This window comes from Anabrus simplex, chromosome 2, assembly GCF_040414725.1.
Source record: "Anabrus simplex isolate iqAnaSimp1 chromosome 2, ASM4041472v1, whole genome shotgun sequence".
Lineage (NCBI taxonomy): Eukaryota > Metazoa > Arthropoda > Insecta > Orthoptera > Tettigoniidae > Anabrus > Anabrus simplex.
In genome coordinates this window covers 236659824-236683046 of record NC_090266.1, presented here as the reverse complement: position 1 = coordinate 236683046, position 23223 = coordinate 236659824, and the positions used below count along the sequence as shown (strand labels likewise).

The window sequence follows — 23223 nt, the reverse complement described above, 5'->3', positions numbered from 1 at the left end:
TACCGGCCCTCATCTTGCGTCATCCAGAGATTAGCGGTATAGTTTCGACCTCCGAATCCCAAGATACTGGATTCAAACCCGGAAGATATAGTCGGATTTTCGAAGGGTAGAAAAATGTCCATTCGACGCTCCATGCCATATGATGTCGGCATGTAAAACATCTTTGGTGACATACTAGGTGTTACTTAACAAAAGTAATTAGAACAAAGCCATACGTCACCAAACAGAGATTCGAATTCCTCCGCCAACTGATATAAGTAAAATGCAGCTTTGAAATTGACGCACCAACAGCCGAGATGGGGTGAAATTAAAATACCTACACACGGCAGGTCAGGCCACACAATTTATTATTATTATTATTATTATTATTATTATTATTATTATTATTATTATTATTATTAACTAATCTTATTGATTTTACGTCCCACTAAGTACATTTTGATGGTTTTCGAAGTTGCTGAGGTGCCGGAATTTTGTCCCGCAGGACTTCTTTACGTGCTAGTAAATCTACCGACACTAGGCTGACACATTTGAGCACCTTCAAATACCACTGGACTGAGCCAGGCCAGCCAAGTTGGGGTCAGAAGGCCAGCGCCTCAACCGTCTGAGCCACTCAGCCCGGTATTATTATTATTATTATTATTATTATTATTATTATTATTATTATTATTATTATTATTATTATTATTATTATTATTATTATTATTATTATTATTATTCACGAGAAAGAGTGTAGGCCTAATAAAGTTTGTGTTCAGTTCTTCTGATATGGATATTTACACCCAGATTCGTACTGTAAACTTGTTTCTTATCCGAGATTGAATGATGTTCACACTTCAACGGAAAATAAAGAAGACCGCCCAAGCAATGCAACAAATAATGAAAATAAAATATGTTTGCTGTGTCCAATGGAAGGTGTGCATATATCCGGGCACTGTAGACCGTACTCTCTGTCAACGGAAGAGTCAGTGAACTCTGGGGAGAGATTCACATCGTAATCCTCACAATTTTCACTTTGCAACACATTCGTGACACGGGCGGGTTTCTCCCGGGACACCAAGCACCGTATTTCATGATAGAGCGGGTGGGGAGGTTCAGTGCTAAGCTTTTGGTTCAGACCGCCTTAAAGGAAGATAAACTTCGCGAGTCATTAGAGGAGGTTTTCTTCTTCTCAGCGTAGTAAGCCGTTCCAAAGCTCCTCGGACAGCAGTATGAGGTCGTGGTGCACAGCAGCCGACCGCTGGGGGAGATGGATGGAGCCTACGATAGCGTAAACAAGCAATGGGGTAGGTGAAGGAAATCTGGTTGGGATTGCGTGCTGTCACGTGTGTCTAGCAAGTCGGCCCCTCCGAGATTTACGGGGAAATCTGAAGTTCCCTGTACTTCTGTTTACTTCTGCGAGGATTGTGGGAATTAAATGACTTGCTAATGTACAAGAAATGCCTCTTTGTTGTTGTTGTTGCTGTCCCAATATAGGAATTTGTGATATTTTGGTCATCAGTGCGGTGTCCGTACGTAGTAATTCAACGATACCCATCATAGCACCAATGACTGGCGTTTAAGACTACCCTCAGTCCAGAATTAAAATCCCCAGACAAGTTTGAAATTGAACCTATGGCCCCGTGTAAGATGGATGCACGCTACACACGGGCTGGCATGAATTTAAATTCTACCAGAATAAAATTATGACTCCATTAGGAATGCATGTATCCGCTGTTTGCTTTTTCTATTGTTGTTGTTTATCTAGGACACCTGGAACATCCAGGTCAGCAGCCCCCTATACTTAGTGCTTGTAACGTCAGTGTGGCTGTAGTGCTTGTGCTGTTGCTAGAAGTATACAATTGGAAAATATAACAAAGACCAAAAAGACAACCGTGTGGAAAGGTGCAGATTATTCCTTGATTGTTTTGTTTTAAATGAAGGGAATTATTGAATTTAATGTACTACCATCAGATGAGACATCTACACTAGAAATATCCGGTAAACAAGGTGAAAAGGATGCTAGACGGAATGCGGATGGGAGACCGCAGCGATAAAGGCATTCAGAATGAAGAAAGGATGCTGGGTAAGAAGGTAATAATTAATAACGTTATTGGTTTTTTACGTCCCACTAATTACTTTTAAGGTTTTCGGAGACACCGATGTGCCTGAATTAAGTCCCACACGAGTTCTTTTACGTGCCCGTAAATGTACCGACACGAGGCTGACATATTTGAGCACTATCAAATACTAGCGGACTGAGCCAGGATCGAACCTGCCAAGTTGAGGTCAGAAGGCCAGCGCCTCAACCGTTCGAGCCACTCAGACAGTGGCATCCGAGGTAATGAGTTTTCTGATTAGGTAGCGAAGGAAGCTACGAGGCATCCATTGAGTGACCCAGCAATGAACATGAAAATCCAAAGCCTGTTTCCGGTCGTTTGACCGGGTCAGGAATGGAATGAATGAAGCCCCCATCTTGCGGCGAGGATAGGAATTGTGCCGGCTGCCGAAGCCTGTAGCACTCCTCTGGGGCAATGATTAATGACTGACTGATGAAATTAAATGATATTGGAGAGTGTTGCTGGAATGAAAGACGACAGGGAAAACTGGATTACCCGGATAAAGATCTGTCCCACCTCCACTTCGTCCAGCACAAATCTCACATGGAGTGACCGGGATTTGAACCACGGGACCCAGCGGTGAGAGGGCGGCGCGCTGCCGCCTGAGCCACGAAGGCTGTAGTGAGTCAGCAATACCTATACCAAATAGGGTCATAATCACATATATAAAATAATAAATGTTATATCAACGATGGAAGATGGACTGGCTAGCCACTTCAAGAAGCAAATTCCGTGAATCACATCCAGTTCCATGACACAGTATCCAGCTAAGAACCTTTTCAGGCAAGATCAGATTTTAATATCACGACGGATAATAGGGCACTCAAAGCTGATACATAGTTATCCTCTAAGACAGGAACAACACACTATTTGCAACGTATGTAACTCACCATTGACCATCAAGAACAAAACTATTGAATGCCAACTATACTACCAATGGCGAAAGTACCATAGCATTTCTAATATGCTTCAAAAAGACACTTAACTCTCCTTCACTATGCCCTCAGATGATTAAATTCTTTAAATAGTACTGTTTATATTCCCAAATATAAAGAACGTACTTTCAAAGGCTGAAAAGTTAATGCAATTTTTTTTGTTTACGTAAATTTGTTTTGCTATTGTTACATTTAATGTAACTCGTAATATGGTCACTAGTTAAAGCGACTAAGATAATTTTAAATAAATAAAGAGCATTCATTGAGATTAGCAAAAATATGACAAGAAAGTAGGAAGGAAGGAAGGAAGGAAGGAAGGAAGGAAGGAAGGAAGGAAGGAAGGAAGGAAGGAAGAGGACTGGTGTTGTGATTAATGGGTATACACAGAAAAAATGTTACAGACAGAAAGAGGATATTGTTCGTTGTATGGAGAAATAATGAGAGAGCATCTGTTAAGAGTCTATAGCCTATGGGGACACGATTACATAGACTCCAATATCTTGAAAGCGAATCTAAAGTTAAAACTGAAACAGAGAAACAATTCCACAGTATTGTCAAACTATTAAGAATAAAATTATTTTTAAAAATGTTATTGGCTTTACGCCCCACTAACTACTTTTACGGTTTTCGGAGACGCAGAGGTGCCAGAATTTAGTTCCGCAGGAGTTCTTTTACGTGCCAGTGTATCTACCGGCACGAGGCTGACATATTTGAAGACCTTGAAATACCACTGGACTGAGCAGGACCGAACCTGCCAAGTTGGGGTCAGAAGGCCCTCACCACCACCGTCTGAGCCACTCAGCCCGGCAAACTACTAACAATAAGCAAGTAATGGATCGCACCGAGGAAGGTAACGAAATTTGGTACAATATAAATATGTGGCAATCCGGCTTCTTTGCCGAATGGTCAGCGTAAATTGCCTTCGGTTCAGGGAGCCCCGGATTTGATTCCCGGACGGGTCGAGAATTTTCACTGAGTGTGGTTAATTCTTGTAGCTCGGGGACTGGTTCTTTATGCTCGACGTAATAAACAACGACTATACACGTCACATTATCGATCAGTACAGAAACACGCAACAGTGAATATACTCCTACTCAAGGGGTTGTGGTCAGAAAGGGTACCCGACCGTAAAACTGGGCAAAATCCACACAAAGTTCTGACGCTGGAAACAAGCACGGGAAGAATAAGAAGCAGTAGCATCAGAAGAAGGAGAATAATAATAAGAAGAATACATCACAAAAGAAAATAAAAGCATATAAAAAAGTACTACTGTATGTAATGAAGGACTTTTTTTTGCTATTGGCTTTACGTCGCACCGACACAGATAGGTCTTATGGCGACGATGGGACAGGAAGGCGCTGGGAGTGGGAAGGAAGCGGCCGTGGCCTTAATTAAGGTACAGCCCCAGCATTTGCCTGGTGTGAAAATGGGAAACCACTGAAAACCATCTTCAGGGCTGCCGACAGTGGGGTACGAACCTAATGAAGGACTAGAATGGCTAAATGTTTTTCCTAGAATAAACAACACTGTTTAAAATCTTGAACTTACAATAGCCTGTGAAAAGGGTATTAAAATACTCTTCAGATTCAGACACACACTACACTAGGCTACTAACAAGAACAGAAACACGCAATAGTGAATATATCCCTTTACGTAGGGCATCCGGTCGTAAAACAGAGCCTAACCTACACGTGCGACACAGTTCGCACCTGCGACCCCACACATGTGGTGGAATCGGAAAAAGAAGGAGGTAATAGGCAAGAAGAATTGAAATGAATGTTATTGTTAAGACTGTGTACCAAGCGCCGATAGTTTCAACCATTCCCTGTAAATGGAGGAGGTAGTCTACTTACTACTTGATTAAATGGGTTCAGGTTAATGGTGACGATGGTATACACAATACGTTTATGCGTAGTCGATATTTATTATAAACCAAACCAAACCAAACCCCATGGCACTACAGCCGTTGAAGGGCCTTGGCCTACCAAGCGACCGCTGCTCAGCCCGAAGGCCTGCAGATTGCGAGGTGTCGTGTGGTCAGCAAGACGAATCTTCTCGGCCGTTATTCTTGGCTTTCGAGACCGGGGCTGCTATCTCACCGTCAGATAGCTCCTCAGTTCCAATCACGTAGGCTGAGTGGACCTCGAACCAGCCCTCAGGTCCAGGTAAAAGTCCCTGACCTGGCCGGGAATCGAACCCGGGGCCTCCGGGTTAGAGGCAAGCAAGCTACCCCTACACCACGGGGCCGGCTGATATTTATTATACTTAGTTTAATTGTTATAACTTTGTTGTTAGGATATATAGGACTTCAAGAAAGTCAAATCTCCATAAATATACCTAACAGAGTGCAAAATGAAAAAAAGAATTCATGAACTAAGGAGGATTTGATCGTTTACTGCTGCGAGATGCCGGATCTCTACCTTGTATAACTCCACTCACCTATGTAAAGCATGCAGGTGTACGCATTATAACTCTCTATTCGGTAGGAGACCGGAGTCCTCACTTCGAAAAATTGTCCATGAGTTACCCCGCCCAGTTTGAAGTCTTTATTGAAACCTCTAACGGTAGTAATTACATAGCGTGAGCTGCTGCATCTGCTGTATAACATTTACGTCGCATAGTTTACACCAGAATTAGAAAAAAGACATTTTTCCATCCATGTCGGCGTTCCAAGATCGTACAACACGGTGGTCAATAGAGATCGAAGGTACCGAGCTCGATAGCTGCAGTCGCTTAAGTGCGGCCAGTGTCCAGTATTCGGGAGATAGTGGGTTCCAACACCACTGTCGGCAGGTCTGAAGACGGTTTTCTGTGGTTACCCATTTTCACACCAGGGAAATACTGGGGCTGTACCTTAATTAAGGCCACGGCCGCTTCCTTCCCACTCCTAGCCCCTACCTGTCCCATCGTCGCCATAAGACCTATCTGTGTCAGTGCGATGTAAAGCAACTTGCAAAAAAAAAAAAAAAAAAAAAGAGATCGAAGGCCTCATTTCTCTCAAAAGAAAATGGTCTCTGGACCAACGCGTTACGCAGTTTTCTAGTGACAGCTGTAGAGGTGGATATAGTTGGTACAGTGCAGTAATACTTCATAAAAAATACTAGAGAAGTGGTCTACATTCTACAGGATGTATAGGCGATGATGTTACAAAACTTTCAGCGATGTTGGAGGACGGCAAGTTAATCAATCTGAGATAAGGAATCATATTCCGGAAAGGACCGAGTCGAAAGATAAGCAAATTTTTACTCATTTAAGTCCGTTTACCTGCACAAGTTCAACAAGCTGCTCCATTTTCAACAGATGTTCAAAATGGCGAGATTGAAGAGGATCTCTTAGCACATGTAGTGTACAGTACAATCGGATGTATCAGACCGATGTTTGCTCTAACTTTTGACTCCCAGCCACAGTGATGTAGTGGATACGGCGTAGGTCTACTAATCCCAAGTTAACGGGTTCAAACCCGACTGAGGTCACTGGCTTTTAAAGGGGGTTTAAATGTGACAACACCACGTCGTTGACTTCCTGCATATTAAAGAACTACTGCGGGACGAAATTCCGATACCCCGGCGTCTGTTAGGAACGGACGCACGTTGAACTATTTGGATTATTAATAACTTTTGACTAAAACGTTTTCGGACTACAGTTCCTTGTCTCAGTCCGGCTCCACGGCTAAATGGTTAGCGTGCTGGCCTTTGGTCAGAGGGGTCCCGGGTTCGATTCCCGGCAGGGTCGGGAATTTTAACCATCATTGGTTAATTTCGCTGGCACGGGGGCTGGGTGTATTTGTCGTCTTCATCATCATTTCATCCTCATCACGACGCGCAGCTCGCCTACGGGAGTCAAACCAAAAGACCTGCACTTGGCGAGCCGAACATGTCCTCGGACACTCCCGGCACTAAAAGCCATACGCCATTTCATTTCATTCCCTTGTCTCAAATTTATCCATTTGCCGTCCTCCATGATCCCTGAACGTTTGTAACATCATCACGGATACACCATGTATATAAAAAGGTATAGTGCCCAGCCACTCCCTTGCAAAGTACAGTTTTAATTAGGTTCCAAATCTGCAACATTGTGATATCCAAATTTCGAATCCCGATACTAACTGTACCTATCGTACGTATGACTTCGCTTTTCTCTACACGTTTTCTTACTGGGGTCAAAAAGCCCAATAACTAGTTTGATGTAGCTGTTCATGCCAGGGCTAAACTCTTCATTTCCATACAAACACGCAATATTGATTACATCCCTACATATAGGGTTTGCGTCAGGAAGCACATCCGGCCGTAAAACAGGGCCAAATCCACATGTGCTACACAGTTCACTCCCGCGAACCCACAGGTACCTGAAAAGCGGAATGAGAAGAAGACGAAGAAGAAGAAGAAGAAGAAGTGCCTGCACGAATGTAAAAGCTGCGGTGGTACAACTCCGTATATTAAACTGTTTTTATAAATATTTTACCAGGAAACCTACAGATATTTGAATCTTTACGTCGCACCGACACAGACAGGTCTTATGCAATAATAGGATAATATGAGACAGCTAGGAGTGGGAAGGAAGCGGCCGTGGTCCTAATTAAGTTGCAGCCTAGTGTGCAAGTGGAAAACCACGGAAAACCATATTCAGGGGTGATAGCTAAGTGACCTAAACCACACAGCCACTTGCTCGGTCGAAACAACGTAAACGTAACCTAGAGAACGTAATATACCGAACACCAACGGAACTACTCAATGTAAAATTTACGTGCCACTAATCTTGATTATTACCAACAAATACTGAACACCAATATTCACCGCAAACACACACACACATTAAGCAAACTTCCATACGTATTTATTACTTTATTACTAAGATAGACAGAGCACATTTTACAGACGACCATTCGCCACCCCGCTCTCAGTACACAATAAATTCCTTGGATGTGCCAGCTGACACATTACCCAAACATCACGCGACTAGCTAATGAAACCATGAACGATGTATAAGTCATATCACTTCAGGGAAAGGTCAACTAATAAATTTCATACATCGTAAGCCTACAGTAGATTATCACATTCTTTCAGAAAGCACCAGCCAGTTTTATTTTTCACTTCCTTCTGAGGGAAAATTTTGATTTCCTTAATTCCCCTTACATATCTTTTAATACGACACTTCGCATGCACAGGAAAAATGTTGTTCATGCAACAACGGAGCAAGGGAAGAACAAACGTAGCAATATAAATGTAAATGGCTTCAGATCCTACCTTTACCGTGGCCTTTCAGGTCGAGGCGGAAGACGTCCTGTCCCTTATGCCCATCCACAAGTTGACCTAGGCCTCCACTCAGATGGCCGCCTTCCTCACGACCATCGTATGTGCGATCAGACAGATCTACCTCCGCTCCCCTCTGAACTCCTTGAGGCATGGAGTAGCTGAGAAGACCTTCTGCAAAAGACAAATATTCACACCATTAATAATAATAATAAAAAGAAAAGGAAGAAGTAGTTTTTTTTTTTTTTTTTTTTTTTGCGATTTGCTTTACGTCGCACCGACATAGATATATCTTACGGCGACGATGGGATAGGAAAGGTCTAGGAATTGGAAGGAAGCGTCCGTGGCCTTAATTAAGGTACAGCCCCGGCATTTGCCTGGTGTGAAAATGGGAAACCACGGAAAACCATCTTCAGGGCTGCCGACAGTGGGGCTCGAACCCACTATCTCCCGATTACTGGATACTTGCCGCACTTAAGCGACTGCAGCTATCGAGCTCGGTGGAAGAAGTAGTACCACGGTAAGCAACTTTAATTCTATATTAAAATAATGCTATACTGACATCAGTAAACGTGGAATACAATATCATTTCCATACAGGCTGTAGCAATAAGCGGGCAGATTTTCAGGACACATTTCTCACACATAAAAGAAGAAAATATGTTAAATGTACATGGATACGTAAACGCTTTATTTTCGTGTTAGAACACATTTTCTACAAGTCTACATAGTACATTAATCATGAGAAGGACATAGGAACCAAACGTACTAGCATACCACATGAAACACTTTCATGTATCAACATGCATCAACTCGGCACCGCATTGACATCAGCGTCTCCAGAATGGCATTTTCTACATTTCATGCAAGAAAGAGTTTCATGTGCTATGCGTTCTGTTCCTGTGTGTTTCCAATTATTAATGTACTACATCGGGTTATACAAACCGGGTGAGTTGGCCGTGCGGTTAGGGGCGCGCAGCTGTGAGCCTTCATCCGGGACATAGTGGGTTCGAACCCCACTGTCGGCAGCCATGAAGATGGTTTTCCGTGGTTTCCCATTTTCACACCAGGCAAATGCTGGGGCTGTACCTTAATTAAGGCCACGGCAGCTTCCTTCCCACTCATGAACCTTTTCTATCCCATCGTCGCCATAAGATCTATCTGTGTCGGTGCGATGTAAAGCAAATTGTATTTAAAAAAAGATTATAGGAAATGAGTCCTAATATAGAAATAAAGGGTCTCCGGACCTTCCACATAACATGTTCTCTTCTTCTACGAGAGACGAATGTGTCCTTAAAAGTTTTGCCTACCTTACTGTTTACAGCCAATATAGGTGGTTTCATCATCATCATCATCATTTAATAGTTTTTCCAATAAAAGTAATACATAAGTAATGAAGTACTGTATATACAGGATATATAAATGTTTACAATTGACTCTACCTCACACCGACACAGATAGGTCTCATGGCGACGAAGGGATGGCAAAGTGTAAAGGAAGCGGCCCATGGCCTTAGTTAAGACACAGTCCAAGCATTTGCCTGGTGAAAAAATGGGAAACCACGGAAAACCAACTTCAGGGCTGCCGTTGAACCAACTGTCTTCCGAATGCAAGCTGACAGGTGCGTGCCACTAACCGAACGGCCAGCTCGCTAGGTAATGAAATATATAAATGGTAACATGCTATATAATATCGCGGCGATTGATATACAGATAAAATTCCTCACACCTGTTCTGCGAATCCTATTCTGTACAGAGTAATAAATAAGTTACAAGATTGTGAGCAACTGCAAAATGACCTCGATGATGTTATCAAATAGACAGTAGGCTTTGTTATGATGATAAACGGGGTTAAAAGTCAGGTTGTGGGTTTCACAAATAGGAAAAATCCTCTCAGTTTTAATTACTGTGTTGATGGGGTGAAAGTTCCTTTTGGGGATCATTGTAAGTACCTAGGTGTTAATATAAGAAAAGACCTTCATTGGGGTAACCACGTAAATATGATTGTTCATAAAGGTTACAGATCTCTGCACATGGTTATTAAGGTATTTAGGGGTTGTAGTAAGGATGTAAAGGAGAGGGTATATAAGTCTCTCGTAAGACCCCAACTATAGTATGGTTCCAGTGTATGGGACCCTTACCAGGATTACTTGATTCAAGAACTGGAAAAAATCCAAAGAAAAGCAGCTCGATTTGTTCTGAGTGATTTCTGGCAAAAGAGTAGCGTTACAAAATGTTGCAAAGTTTGGGCTGGGAAGACTAGGGAGAGAGGAGACGAGCTGCTCGACTAAGTGGTATGTTTCGAGCTGTCAGTGGAGAGATGGCGTGGAATGACATTAGACGAATAAGTTTGAGTGGTGTCTTTAAAAGTAGGAAAGATCACAATATGAAGATAAAGTTGGAATTCAAGAGGACAAATTGGGGCAAATATTCGTTTATAGGAAGGGGAGTTACGGATTTGAATAACTTACCAAGGGAGATGTTGGATAAATTTCCAATTTCTTTGGAATCATTTAAAAAAAGGCTAGGAAAACAACAGATAGGGAATCTGCCACCTGGGTAACTGCCCTAAATGCCCTAAATAATGACTGATGATGATGAATCATCGAGTGAATCATCGAGATACCAGAAGCCGATGGAATACATCATGCTTTGTTTCCTCTCGGGAATATTTGCGCGTAATCATTATTAATTATTATTGTTGTGCATTATTGCATAATAAGTTTCTACCGTGTGGAACTGCCGCACGGTAGAAAAATGACCGTCCACTACAAACGCGCAAATATATGCGCACGCAAATACATTTGAGCTCCTTTAACTATACCGTTATGTAGTAGGAGGGACATTTACAAAAGTGGAGCCACGGACAAGAAATTGTGCAGCCAAAGATTTCGGATAATATCGGTAGTACGCGAAGCAGGTTTAAGTTCACTTTAGTTTTAAGTCGATATACTTCATTATACCAGTTAAAAACGTCATAAACAAACCTTATGGAAAGCTACCCATCTTATTTTATCCTGTCAACTGGGCAGGATGACTGTTATATATTGAAAAGGACACACACACCAAATCTGACATTTTCCGATTCAGTATTTACTGGCAACTGTCACGGCACGTATCATATCGACTTGTTACTGGTATGCCACCGCAGCACTGGACAAGTATGCACCAGTGCCATCTATGCCATCTACACAAGATTTCCGGGACTGAAATCGAAACGCGCACTCATTGTTTTTCTTTCTGTTCTGTCCACGTTTTGAAGCGAGTTGATCCACTCAGCGGTGTGGCAAAGTAAATAAGCAAGCAAGCTTGTAGTTAACCGTGACTGTTAATGTTTTGAACATAGCCATGAGACCTCCAGTTTTATGTGAAATACGAGGCACAGGTGTGTGGTATATCATTTCTAAAATACCACGTGCATTGGCCTGGATTCATACTGAGGCTACGTACTGAGAAGCCAGTGACGACGTCACCCAGCAATCACATCCCCAAATGATGGAACTCTAATCCAGAGAAGATAATAGTTTATCTGAATCTTAATTCATCAGCTGTAAAGTTAAAATAACTCTCAGTGTCAACTTTGAAGTTAAGAGGCTAATATACAGATTGGTCGGAAACAACATGAACCGAATATATCAGCGTAAGAGGATTGTAACACTTCATACTGATTTAATAAGTCAATTTATTGCAATAGCCAATTACAGTGTGCATGGATGCCGTACTAAAATAATAGACCTACAGAAGGGACAAAAATCTATCTATATATATAAAATAACTTGTCCTGACTGACTGACTGATTCATCATCGCCGAGCCAAAACTACTGGACATAAAGAAATGAAATTTTGGGGATAGATTCATATTAAGATGTAGGTGCTCGCTAAGAGAGGATTTTTGGATATTCCTTTGCTAAGGGGGTGAAAAGGGGGGTGAAATTTTAAAATGATTGTATCTATATCTCAAAACTTTAAAAGTTTACAGATGTAAAACTTGGTATTTAGAATCTTCTTTAAAAATAAGGAAACACGTATTTTTTTGTTTTCAGAAAATCCCAATAGGAGGAGTGAAAAAGGGTGAAAATGGGGAAAAAATGGATTGAATGCCTTTAATCAGGATACCGGTACTTATATCTCAGAAACTGAAGATATTACAGACCTGAAAATTGGTACTTTTGATCTCTTTTAAAAATAAAGAAACACGTATTTTTTTGTTTTTGGAAAATCCAATTAATGGGAGGGTGAAAAGGGGGTGAATTTTTAAAATGAGTGAATCTATATCTCCAAACTTTTAAAGTTTGCAGATGTAAAAATTGGTATTTAGAATCTTCATTAAAAATAAAGAAACACGTATTTTTTGTTTTCCGAAAATCGCAATAGGAATCGTGAAAAGGGGTGAAAAAGGGGTTGAATGCCTTTAATGGGGCTACTTATATCTCAGAACCTGAAGATATTACAGACCTGAAAATTGATGTTTGGGATCTCTTTTAAAAATAAAGAAACACGTATTTTTTTGTTTTTGGAAAATCCAATTAATGGGGGGTGAAAAGGGGGTTATTTTTTAAAATGAGTGTATCTATATCTCAAAACGTTTAAAGTGTATGGATGTAAAAATTGGTATTTAGAATCTCCTTTAAAAATAAAGAAACGCGTATTCTTTTGTTTTCGGAAAATCCCAATAGGAAGGGTGTAAAAGGGTGAATAATGGGTTGAATGCCTTTAATGAGGCTACTTATATTTCAGAACCTGAAGATATTACAGACCTGAAAATTGGTATGTGGGATCTACTTTAAAAGTAAAGTTACACGTATTTTTTCGTTTTTTGAAGATCCAAATATTGGGGGGTGAAAGGGGGGGTGAATTTTTAAAAATGAGTGTGTCGACATCTTAAAACTTTAAAATTTACAGATGTAAAAATTGGTAGTTAGAATCTCCTCTAAAAATAAAGGAACACGTATTTTTTTGTTTCCTGTAAATCCCAATAGGAGGGGTGTAAAAGGGTGAAGAATGGGTTGAATGCCTTTAATGAGGATACTTATATTTCAGAACCTGAAGATATTACAGAACTGAAAATTTGTATATGGGATCTCCTTTAAAAATAAAGAAACACGTATTTTTTAGTTTTTGGAAAATCCAATTAATGGCGGTTAAACAGGAGTGACAAATTGGGGTGAATTTTTTGAAAGACTATATCTACAGAATATCTTGGAAACGTAAAATGTTGCAGACGTAAAAAGTGGGTGTTTGGAATCTCCTGTAAATGTAAAGAAACATAGGTGATTTGTTTTTGGAAACTCCACTTAAGGGGAACTCAAAAGGCGTGAAATTTTAAAATGAGAATTTTTACAGTATATCTAAAAAAACTTAACATGTTACAGAAGTGAAAAATGGTATTTTTTATCTCTATTAAACATAACGAATCGTGTATTTTTAGTTTTCGGAAATACCACTTGGGTGGTGGTGGGGGGGGGGGTAAAAGTGACTGAAAATGGTGTTGAATTCTTTTAATTAGGCTACTGATATCTCAAAAATGATGTTTCAGACGTGAAATTTGATATTTGCAATCTGCTTTAAAAGTAAAGAAACACGTATTCTCGGAAAATCCAATGAGGGGTGGGAGGGGTGAAAGTACTGAAAATTTAATTGACTTAATTGTATGAGAACGCATACATCTAATAAAAACTAAAGTTGTTACAGACGTGAAAATTCGTATTTAGATCTCCTTTAAAAACAAAGAAAAACGCGTTTTGGTGGGGAAACCATCTTAGAGGGTGGGAGTGTAAAGGAGTTGAATTCCTTTCATGACGACACATAAATCAAAAGCTGAAGAAGTTAGAGTCGTGATAATTGGTATTTAGAAGATCTTTTACTATTAAAGAAGCAAGTATTTTTTGCGGGAAAATTCACTAGGTGGGGGGGGGGGGGGAGTAGTGTGAGATGAAGTGAAAAAAATAAATTATTTTAATGGGGATACTTATATCTCAAAACTGATGGCAATAGACGTGAACATTGGTGTTTGGAATCTCCTTTAAACATAAAGAAACGAGCCTTCTTTTAATTTTTTTTTGGGGGGGGGGGGGGGGTTGGCGGTAAATAAACTTAACGGCGGTGGGGTGTAGAAGGAGGTGAGACCAATTGATTTTACTGTTCTTAATGTACTTATAAGCATCCTCCTTTGCCCAGGCGGCAGCGCGCGGGCCTCTCACAGCTGGGTTCCGTGGTTCAAATCCCGGTCACTCCATGTGACATTCGTGCTGGAAAAAACGGAGGTGGGACAGGTTTTTCTCCGGATACTTCGGTTTTTCCTGTCATCAGCCTTTCCAGCAACACATAATAGTAATAGTAATAGTAATAATAATAATAATAATAATAATAATAATAATAATAATAATAATGTTCCGGACCGTCGTCAAATGTGCGGATCGCGCTGGAAACGGCTCCTGGACGGGTAATGACTAAGAATGCAGTCCGGCCGCGGGTTCAGTGCCGCCAAAGCACCCAATATGACACCACGCCGGATCTTCTGAAGGATTTTATACATATTAAAATGATTATAGGAAAGGATGGCAAAGATTTACGGACCCAACTGACCGGGAGGAATACCTGAGCCTAGCCCGGGAAGTACGAAATCGATTGCTGGAAAGGAAGATTGAAAAATGGGAGGAAACGTGCTGTAAAATAATAGAAAACGAGTCAGATCGGGAATTATGGTGGATTCTCGCAGAAAACGAGTCAGATCGCGAATTTCGGCGGATTATATATCTAAAACAATAAGCATTCAATTATAAATTTCAGTACAATACCGTAGCGAAGCACGGGTATCTTGCTACTATATATATAAAATAACTTGTCCTGACTGACTGACTGATTCATCATCGCCGAGCCAAAACTACTGGACATAAAGAAATGAAATTTTGGGTATATATTCATATTAAGATGTAGGTGCTCGCTAAGAGAGGATTTTTGGATATTTCGTCGCTAAGGGGGTGAAAAGGGGGGTGAAATTTTAAAAAGAGTGTATCTATATCTCAAAACTTTCAAAGTTTACAGATGTAAAAATTGGTATTTAGAATCTTCTTTTAAAATAAGGATACACGTATTTTTTTGTTTTCTGAAAACCCCAATAGGAGGGGTGAAAAAGGGTGAAAATGGGGAAAAATGGGTTGAATGCCTTCAATCAGGATACCGGTACTTATATCTCAGAAACTGAAGATATTACAGACCTGAAAATTGGTACTTTTGATCTCTTTTAAAAATAAAGAAACACGTATTTTTTTGTTTTTGGAAAATCCAATTAATGGGAGGGAGAAAAGGGGGTGAATTTTTAAAATGAGTGAATCTATATCTCCAAACTTTTAAAGTTTGCAGATGTAAAAACTGTTATTTAGAATCTTCATTAAAAATAAAGAAACACGTATTTTTTTGTTTTCGGAAAATCGCAATAGGAGGAGTGAAAAGGGGTGGAAAATGAGTTGAATGCCTTTAATGAGACTACTTATATCTCAGAAACTGAAGATATCACAGACCTGAAAATCAGTGTTTGGGATCTCCTTTAAAAATAAAGAAACACGTATATTTTGTTTTCGGAAAATCCTAATAGGAAGGGTGGAAAAGGTTGAAGAAATGGTCGAATGCCTTTCATGAGTCTACTTATATTTCAGAACCTGAAGATATTACAGACCTGAAAATTGGTGTTTGGGATCTCCTTTAGAAAAGAAACACATATTTTTTTTGTTTTTGGAAAATCCATTTAATGGGGGGGGGGGTGAAATGGGGGTGATTTTTTAAAATTTGTGTATCTATATCTCAAAACTTTTAAAGTTTATAGATGTAAAAATTGGTATTTAGAATCTCCTTTAAAAATAAAGAAACATGTATTCTTTTGTTTTCGGAAAATCCCAATAGGAAGGGTGTAAAAGGGTGAATAATGGGTTGAATGCCTTTAACGAGGCTACTTATATTTCAGAACCTGAAGAGATTACAGTCCTGAAAATTGGTATTTGGGATCTACTTTAAAAGTAAAGAAGCACGTATTTTTTCGTTTTTGGAAAATCCAATTAATGGCGGTTAAACAGGAGTGACAAATTGGGGTGAATTTTTTGAAAGACTATATCTACAGAATATCTTGGAAACGGATAATGTTACAGACGTAAAAAGTGGGTGTTTGGAATCTCCTGTAAATGTAAAGAAATATAGGTGATTTGTTTTTGGAAACTCCACTTAAGGGGAACACAAAAGAGGTGAAATTTTAAAATGAGAATTTTTACAGTATATCTAAAAAAACTTAACATGTTACAGAAGTGAAAAATGGTATTTTTTTTCTCTATTAAACATAAAGAACGTGTATTTTTAGTTTTCGGAAATATCACTTGGGTGGAGGGGAGGGGGGGGTAAAAGTGACTGAAAATGGTGTTGAATTCTTTTAATTAGGCTACTGATATATCAAAAATGAAGATGTTAAGACGTGAAATTTGATATTTTCAATCTGCTTTAAAAGTAAATAAACACGTATTCTCGGAAAATCCAATGAATGGGGTGGGGGGTGAAAGAATTGAAAAATTAATTGGCTTAATTGTATGAGAATACATACATCTAATAAAAACTAAAGTTGTTACAGACGTGAAAATTCGTATTTTTATCTCCTTTAAAAACAAAAAACAAAAAAAAAGCGTTTTGGGCGGGAAACCATCTTGGAGGGCGGGAGTGTAAAGGAGTTGAATTCCTTTCATGAGGACACATAAATCAAAAACTGAAGAAGTTAGAGTCGTGCTAATTGGTATTTAGAAGATCCTTTACTATTAAAGAAACGAGTATTTTTTGCGTGAAAGTTCACTTAGGGGGGGGGGGGGGGGAGTAGTGTGAAATGAAGTGAAAAAAGTAAATTACTTTTATGGGGATACTTATATCTCAAAACTGAAGGTAATAGACGTGAACATTGGTGTTTGGAATCTCCCTTAAACATAAAGAAACAAGCCTTCTTTTAATTATTTTTTTGGGGGGGGGGGGGTGGCGGTAAATAAACATAACGGCGGTGGGGTGTAGAAGGAGGTGAGACCAATTCATTTTACTGTTATTATTGTACTTATAAGGATCCTCCGTTGCTCAGGCGGCAGCGCGCCGGCCTCTCACAGCTGGGTTCCGTGGTTCAAATCCCGGTCACTCCATGTGACATTCGTGGTGGACTAAACGGAGGCGGGACAGGTTTTCTCCGGATACTCCAGTTTTCCCTGTCATCAGCCATTCCAGCAACACATAATAATAATAATAATAATAATAATAATAATAATGTTCCGGACCGTCGTCAAATGTGCGGACCGCGCTGGTAACGGCTCCTGGACGGGTAATGACTAAGAATGCAGTCCGGCCGCAGGTTCAGTGCCGCCAAGGCACCCAATATGACACCACGCCGGATCCCCTGAAGGATTTTATCCATATTAAAAATGATTAAAGGAAAGGATAGCAAAGATTTACGGACCCAACTGACCAGGAGGAATACCTGAGCCTAGCCCGGGAAGTACGAAATCGATTGCTGGAAAGGAAGATTGAAAAATGGGAGGAAACGTGCTGTAAAATAATAGAAAACGAGTCAGATCGGGAATTTTGGTGGATTCTCGCAGAAAACGAGTCCGATCGCGAATTTCGGCGGATTATATATCTAAAACAATAAGCATTCAATTATAAATTTCAGTATAATACCGTAGCGAAGCACGGGTATCTTGCTAGTCTTTAATAATTGGCGAACTAGAGTCGAGCTCTGGGCCGATGACCTTCGATGTTAGGCCCCTTTAAACAACAAGCAACATCATCATCATCATCATCATCATCATCATCATCATCATCATCATTATCATCATCAGAGTCGAGCTTAACTTGTATAAACAAAGAAATGTAATAATAATAATAACAATAATAATAATAATAATAATAATAATAATAATAATAATAATAATAATAATATTGTACGGATACAAATAGACATCATATTGCACGTATTAAACAACGTGTGATTAGACTACATTCAATTTCTCATGAAAAGTCATTTTTGCTATTGTTTGTTATCGATTGATTCTTAGTTGATCTTTTCTTTATTCATAACATCTCTTCAGCAGCCCTACTGATCTTATTCTTCATGACTATCCACTCTTCCTCTATTGTGTTTCCTTCAGCCTTTCCATTTAGTCCTTGTGCAACACATTCTTTGATACAATCTTTCAGACTCTTTTCTGTCAATTTGTCTAGATCCCATCTCACTGGATTCCTTCCCTTCTTCAATTTCTTCAACTTCAGATGGCATTTCATGACCAGCAAGTTGTGATCAGAGTACACGTCTGCTCCTGGGAAAGTTTTGCAATCTCTGCCTAATAATAATTAAGTCTATTTGATACCTTCCAGTGTCTCCAGGTCCTGTCCACATATACAGCCGTAGTTTGTGGTGTTTGAACCAAGTATAAACAAGGACCAAATCGTGATCGGTGCAGAATTCAACCAGCCGACTTCCTCTTTCGTTCCTTTGTACCAATCCGAATTCTCCTACTGCATTACCTTCTCTTCCTTGGCCTACCACGGCATTTCATTCTCCCATCACAATTAGCTTCTCGCCACCTTTTACATACTGTATTAAATCTTCAATCTCTTCATATATTCTATTTCCACATCCTCTGCTGAACTAGTAGGCATATAGGCCTGCACTATGGTAGTGGACATTGGATTGGTGTCTATCTTGACAACAATAATCCTTTCACTATGCTGGTCGTAGTAGCTTATCCACTACCCTATTTTCTTATTCATTATTAAACAAACTCCTGCATTTACCTTGTTTGATTTTGTGTTGATAATTCGGTAGTCGCCTGACCGAAATTCCCGCTCTTTCTGCCAACGTACTTCACTTAGACCAGCTACATTTAATTTTAGTCTATCAATCAAAATGTAAATTGTTTAAAATAAATTATCCCTCGAATGTAGAATAGGAGTTTTACTGTATTTGGAACTCCCTGTTTGCAATTCTGTTAAAACGGAATTACCGGTAAACTGGACTGGAACTACTTAAAACCAGCTACATTTAACTTTAGTCTATCAATCAAAATGTAAATTGTTTAAAATAAATTATCCCTCGAATGCAGAATAGGAGTTTTACTGTATTTGGAACTCCCTGTTTACAATTCTGTTAAAACGGAATTACCGGTAAACTGGACTGGAACTACTTAAAAAAACTTACTCTCCAGTTGCATTACAGTTGACTACTCAAGGTTTTCGGGTGTAATGTATGCCACGTTTCAAACAGGATATTTCTAAATTGAGAGAATATATTTTCAGCTCATAGGATGAGATCCGGCTATACTTTAAAGAGGACATTTCCAATGGCAAAAGCTCAAACGCCGCTGGTGAAGAAATTCCACAGACGAAATAATTTTTTTGTTTTACATCTTCCCATATTGCTTGGTACGCATCATTATAGCAACGCTATTGGTGTTAATTGTTTCTTTTTACTGCATAACGTTCGATGGTGCTATTTAGGAATCCTAACAGCCCCTGGACTGATGACTTAACAACCACATAATATCTTGGAATGTGTAGAGAGGAATTTGTTGACAAATAACAATCAGGATGGATACGGAAAATCTTCATGATCAGATATCGAAACTCAATTTTGTACTTTGTGACAAATTAACTTCTGATTACTCCACACACAATTGTATTTTCCTTTAGAATGCTGCCCCTTCATCCAAGTTCTGTCACTTAATGCTCATTGTGTCAAAGTTTTGAACACAAATTTCCACAACAGTAGCTACAATTATCCTATATTATATGGTACCCGAGGTGATTAATTGTTGGTGGAAGGGCGTGTGTTATTTAGCACCATAGTTGATCTACTACATCGTCTGTTATTTCATAGGTTTTTTCTGACATCAGATTTCGTCAATGAACTCGAAAATTCCAGTTGTAACTGTGAACTAGAGCCACGTCACGGTGCGTGGTTATTGATGAACGTCGCTGCGCTCCCTGCAATGTAATACGGTGTGATCTGCATTCAGCCTGTCTCATTATACGAATCAGGCCTATCTAATTTCAATACGAGGAGATTGTTGAGTGTCACATGAGTTTAGTTATCACGTACTGACAATGACTGGTTTGAATTCGACCAACACCAATACTGACAGACAAAATATTAACTTCAACATGTGTACGTACCTGATACCTGAGTCCTCTATACTGAAGAACATGTCGTTATAGGCTTACCACATGACATAATTAAAGCACACTCCAGTATATTCAGAATGGAAAGTAACTGATGTACCAAATTAACATATTAGATCGTGGAGAGAGGATTGCAATGACGTAATTTTCAGGTCAGTAGCGTGTACCATAACGCTAAGAATTGGGAGAAAGGAAACGAGCTGCTCGACTAAGCGGTATGTTCCAGGCTGTTAGTGGAGAGATGGCGTGTAATGATAATAGTTGACGAATAAGTTTGAGTGGTGCTTTCAAAAGTAGGAGTGAAGATGACGTTGGAATTTTAGAGGGCAAATTGGGGTAAATATTCGCTTGGGAAGAGGAGTTAGGGACTGGAATAATTTACCAAGAGAAATGTTCGACCAATTTACAAATTCTCTGATATTCTTTAAGAAAAGTCTAGATAAACATTCGATGGTCAATCTGGCACTTCGGCGACTGCTCTACACACAAATCAGCGGTGACTGACTGACTGATTGATTGACTGGTCGCATGCGCACGATGCTAAATCAACTCAGCCGCTAACGGCACGATTTTGGCGTGGTTGCATCCGGCACGGTCCCTTCTGGCATGTAATCTAGTCTCCGAACTTCTTAAATTACATCCCTATGTTAATGCTTGATTGATTGATTATATTGGTCTATTTTACTTTTTACTATCAGATATTCCGCTGAGGTTCAGGTCAATATACTGGAGGAAAAAATATATAAACACCAAGAAGGGGTGTGCTAGATTAACGAACGTTGGTAGGCGTGTTTATAAATCTGAAGGACGACTGATTCAAATTTTCCGCAAATCGCATTAGCGTGGTGCTAGTAGCTGCCCCATGAGGTTGTATATCAGGTTTGCTTTAAATACGGGCGGTACTGTGCGAGACCGTTAGTACTGAGATCTCGTCAGTCTCACAACTGGGTACGGACACACAATCTACTTCCAAAATCGGGACTGAAATCCTGTCAGTCTCACAACCGGACACGAACACACAATCCGAGTACACTCAGACAAAGAACAGACGTAACAAAGCTGCTCCCAAGTCAAATAAAACACCAACACGCAAATCTCCCACGACAGAAACACGAACCTCCCTACTCCCCGACCTGCACTCGTAACACAGTGCTTTAATTGCCTCAAACTGAACCACTCTGCGGCCTCGTGCTCAAAGACCACCCGCTGTAACAGATGTGGTGGTCCCCACCGCCACACTGATTGTACGGTACCTCGGGACCAGGCGAGGTGCGCTAACTGCCAAGGCAGCCATGCCGCACCATTCCCTGGCTGTCCCTTCAAGAAAAAGGCAATTAAAGACCACTATAGACGCGCACAACCCTTACATGCACACACTACACCACCATCCCTACTATTAAGCCTCAAAGTCCCGCCACCCTCGAACCCCGGACCCCTCACCTATGAACACATCAACCTGTCCAGCCAAGGCACATCCATCCTCCTGAACATACTCCTGTTCAAGTTACTCTCGACCCAAAACCAGCACCATCCCCCCGCCAAGCCAAGCAGACTGCTAATCCTAAGCTAAACGCACCACACCCCACCATGGAAAAACAAACGACCCCGCCACGAAACACAACCCCTCACCCACCCCGCAGAGCCCACACTTCCTAAAACTTCCACCTCCCTACTAACATCTAAGCCATCTTCTTCCATTAAATCACTGGAACAGACTCAAAGCTGTTATCGGCAGTTAAGCAATATCGGCCGTGGTCACTCACTGGATGGGTGGATTTACGACCGCACTGAGGCTTCACTCGCCCTACTTAACCAACGGTTGCTTAAAATTACACATACGCATATGCGCCAGGCCACACTCTGGCCAATTACTGACTACAACCGTACCCTGACCCAAATTTCCAACCATTCCTTAAAGCAGGGGAAATCACTACAAGGCTCTCAAAAACAATAGGTTGACAGGCCACAATACTCGCGGCTTTGCGACTGTTGTCAATAAGTCGTCGATAGAAATGGGTCTTGTTGGAGAGCGTTAGTTACCTGCGAGACTGGACGGAATGACTGCGAGTGGGTCAAGAATGGCTTTACGACGACGAAGAGACCAGTATCAGCAGCTCACTGCGGTTGAACGAGGCCGTATAATAGGACTACCTGAAGGTGGATTTTCCTCGCGCGTTATTGCAGAACGACTTGGTACGAAAGTCTCCACTGTGCATGCGTGCTGGCAGCAGTCGTCACGAGAAATTACGATCGCAAGAAGACTGGACTCCGGACGTCCCCAAGGCACCACGAGAGGGAGAGCCGCCGTATTCGGCGTATGGCTGTGGCACAGTGGACTGCGTCTGCGGCAGCAATTCGAGCGGCAGTTGGCACCGCAGTGACGCAACGAACTGTTCGAAATCTGTTACTTGAAGCACAGCTCCGAGCCAGACAACCTCCAGCGTGCATTTCACTTACCCCAAACCACCGCCGTCTGCGACTTCAGTGGTGTCAAGCGAGAGCTCAATGGAGGATGGAGTGGAGGTCCGCTGTGTTTTCCGATGAAAGCCGGTTCTGCCTTGGTGCCAGTGATGGCCGTGTGTTTGTTAGAAGGAGGCCAGCTGAACGCCTGCATTCCACCTGTGGGTGGCGTCGACACACTGGGCCTACACCGGGAGTTTTGGTCTGGCGAGCAATTTCCTATGACAGCAGGAGCATGCCCGTGGTTATCCCACGCACCCTGACTACAGATGCGTCCGTCCGTCTGGTGATTC

At 40.8% G+C, this 23223-nt stretch overlaps 1 protein-coding gene across 2 annotated transcripts in view; it reads right to left on the bottom strand.

The window, feature by feature from the left end:
• The window catches only part of Ddr (discoidin domain-containing receptor 2), a 2443951-nt gene that overhangs the window by 686850 nt on the left and 1733878 nt on the right, over positions 1-23223 (bottom strand). For both annotated transcript variants that reach the window (XM_067140519.2, XM_067140518.2), the window contains one exon: positions 8278-8457. In XM_067140519.2, the coding sequence (XP_066996620.1) occupies positions 8278-8457 (180 nt within the window). The remainder of the gene's footprint in view (positions 1-8277; positions 8458-23223) is intronic.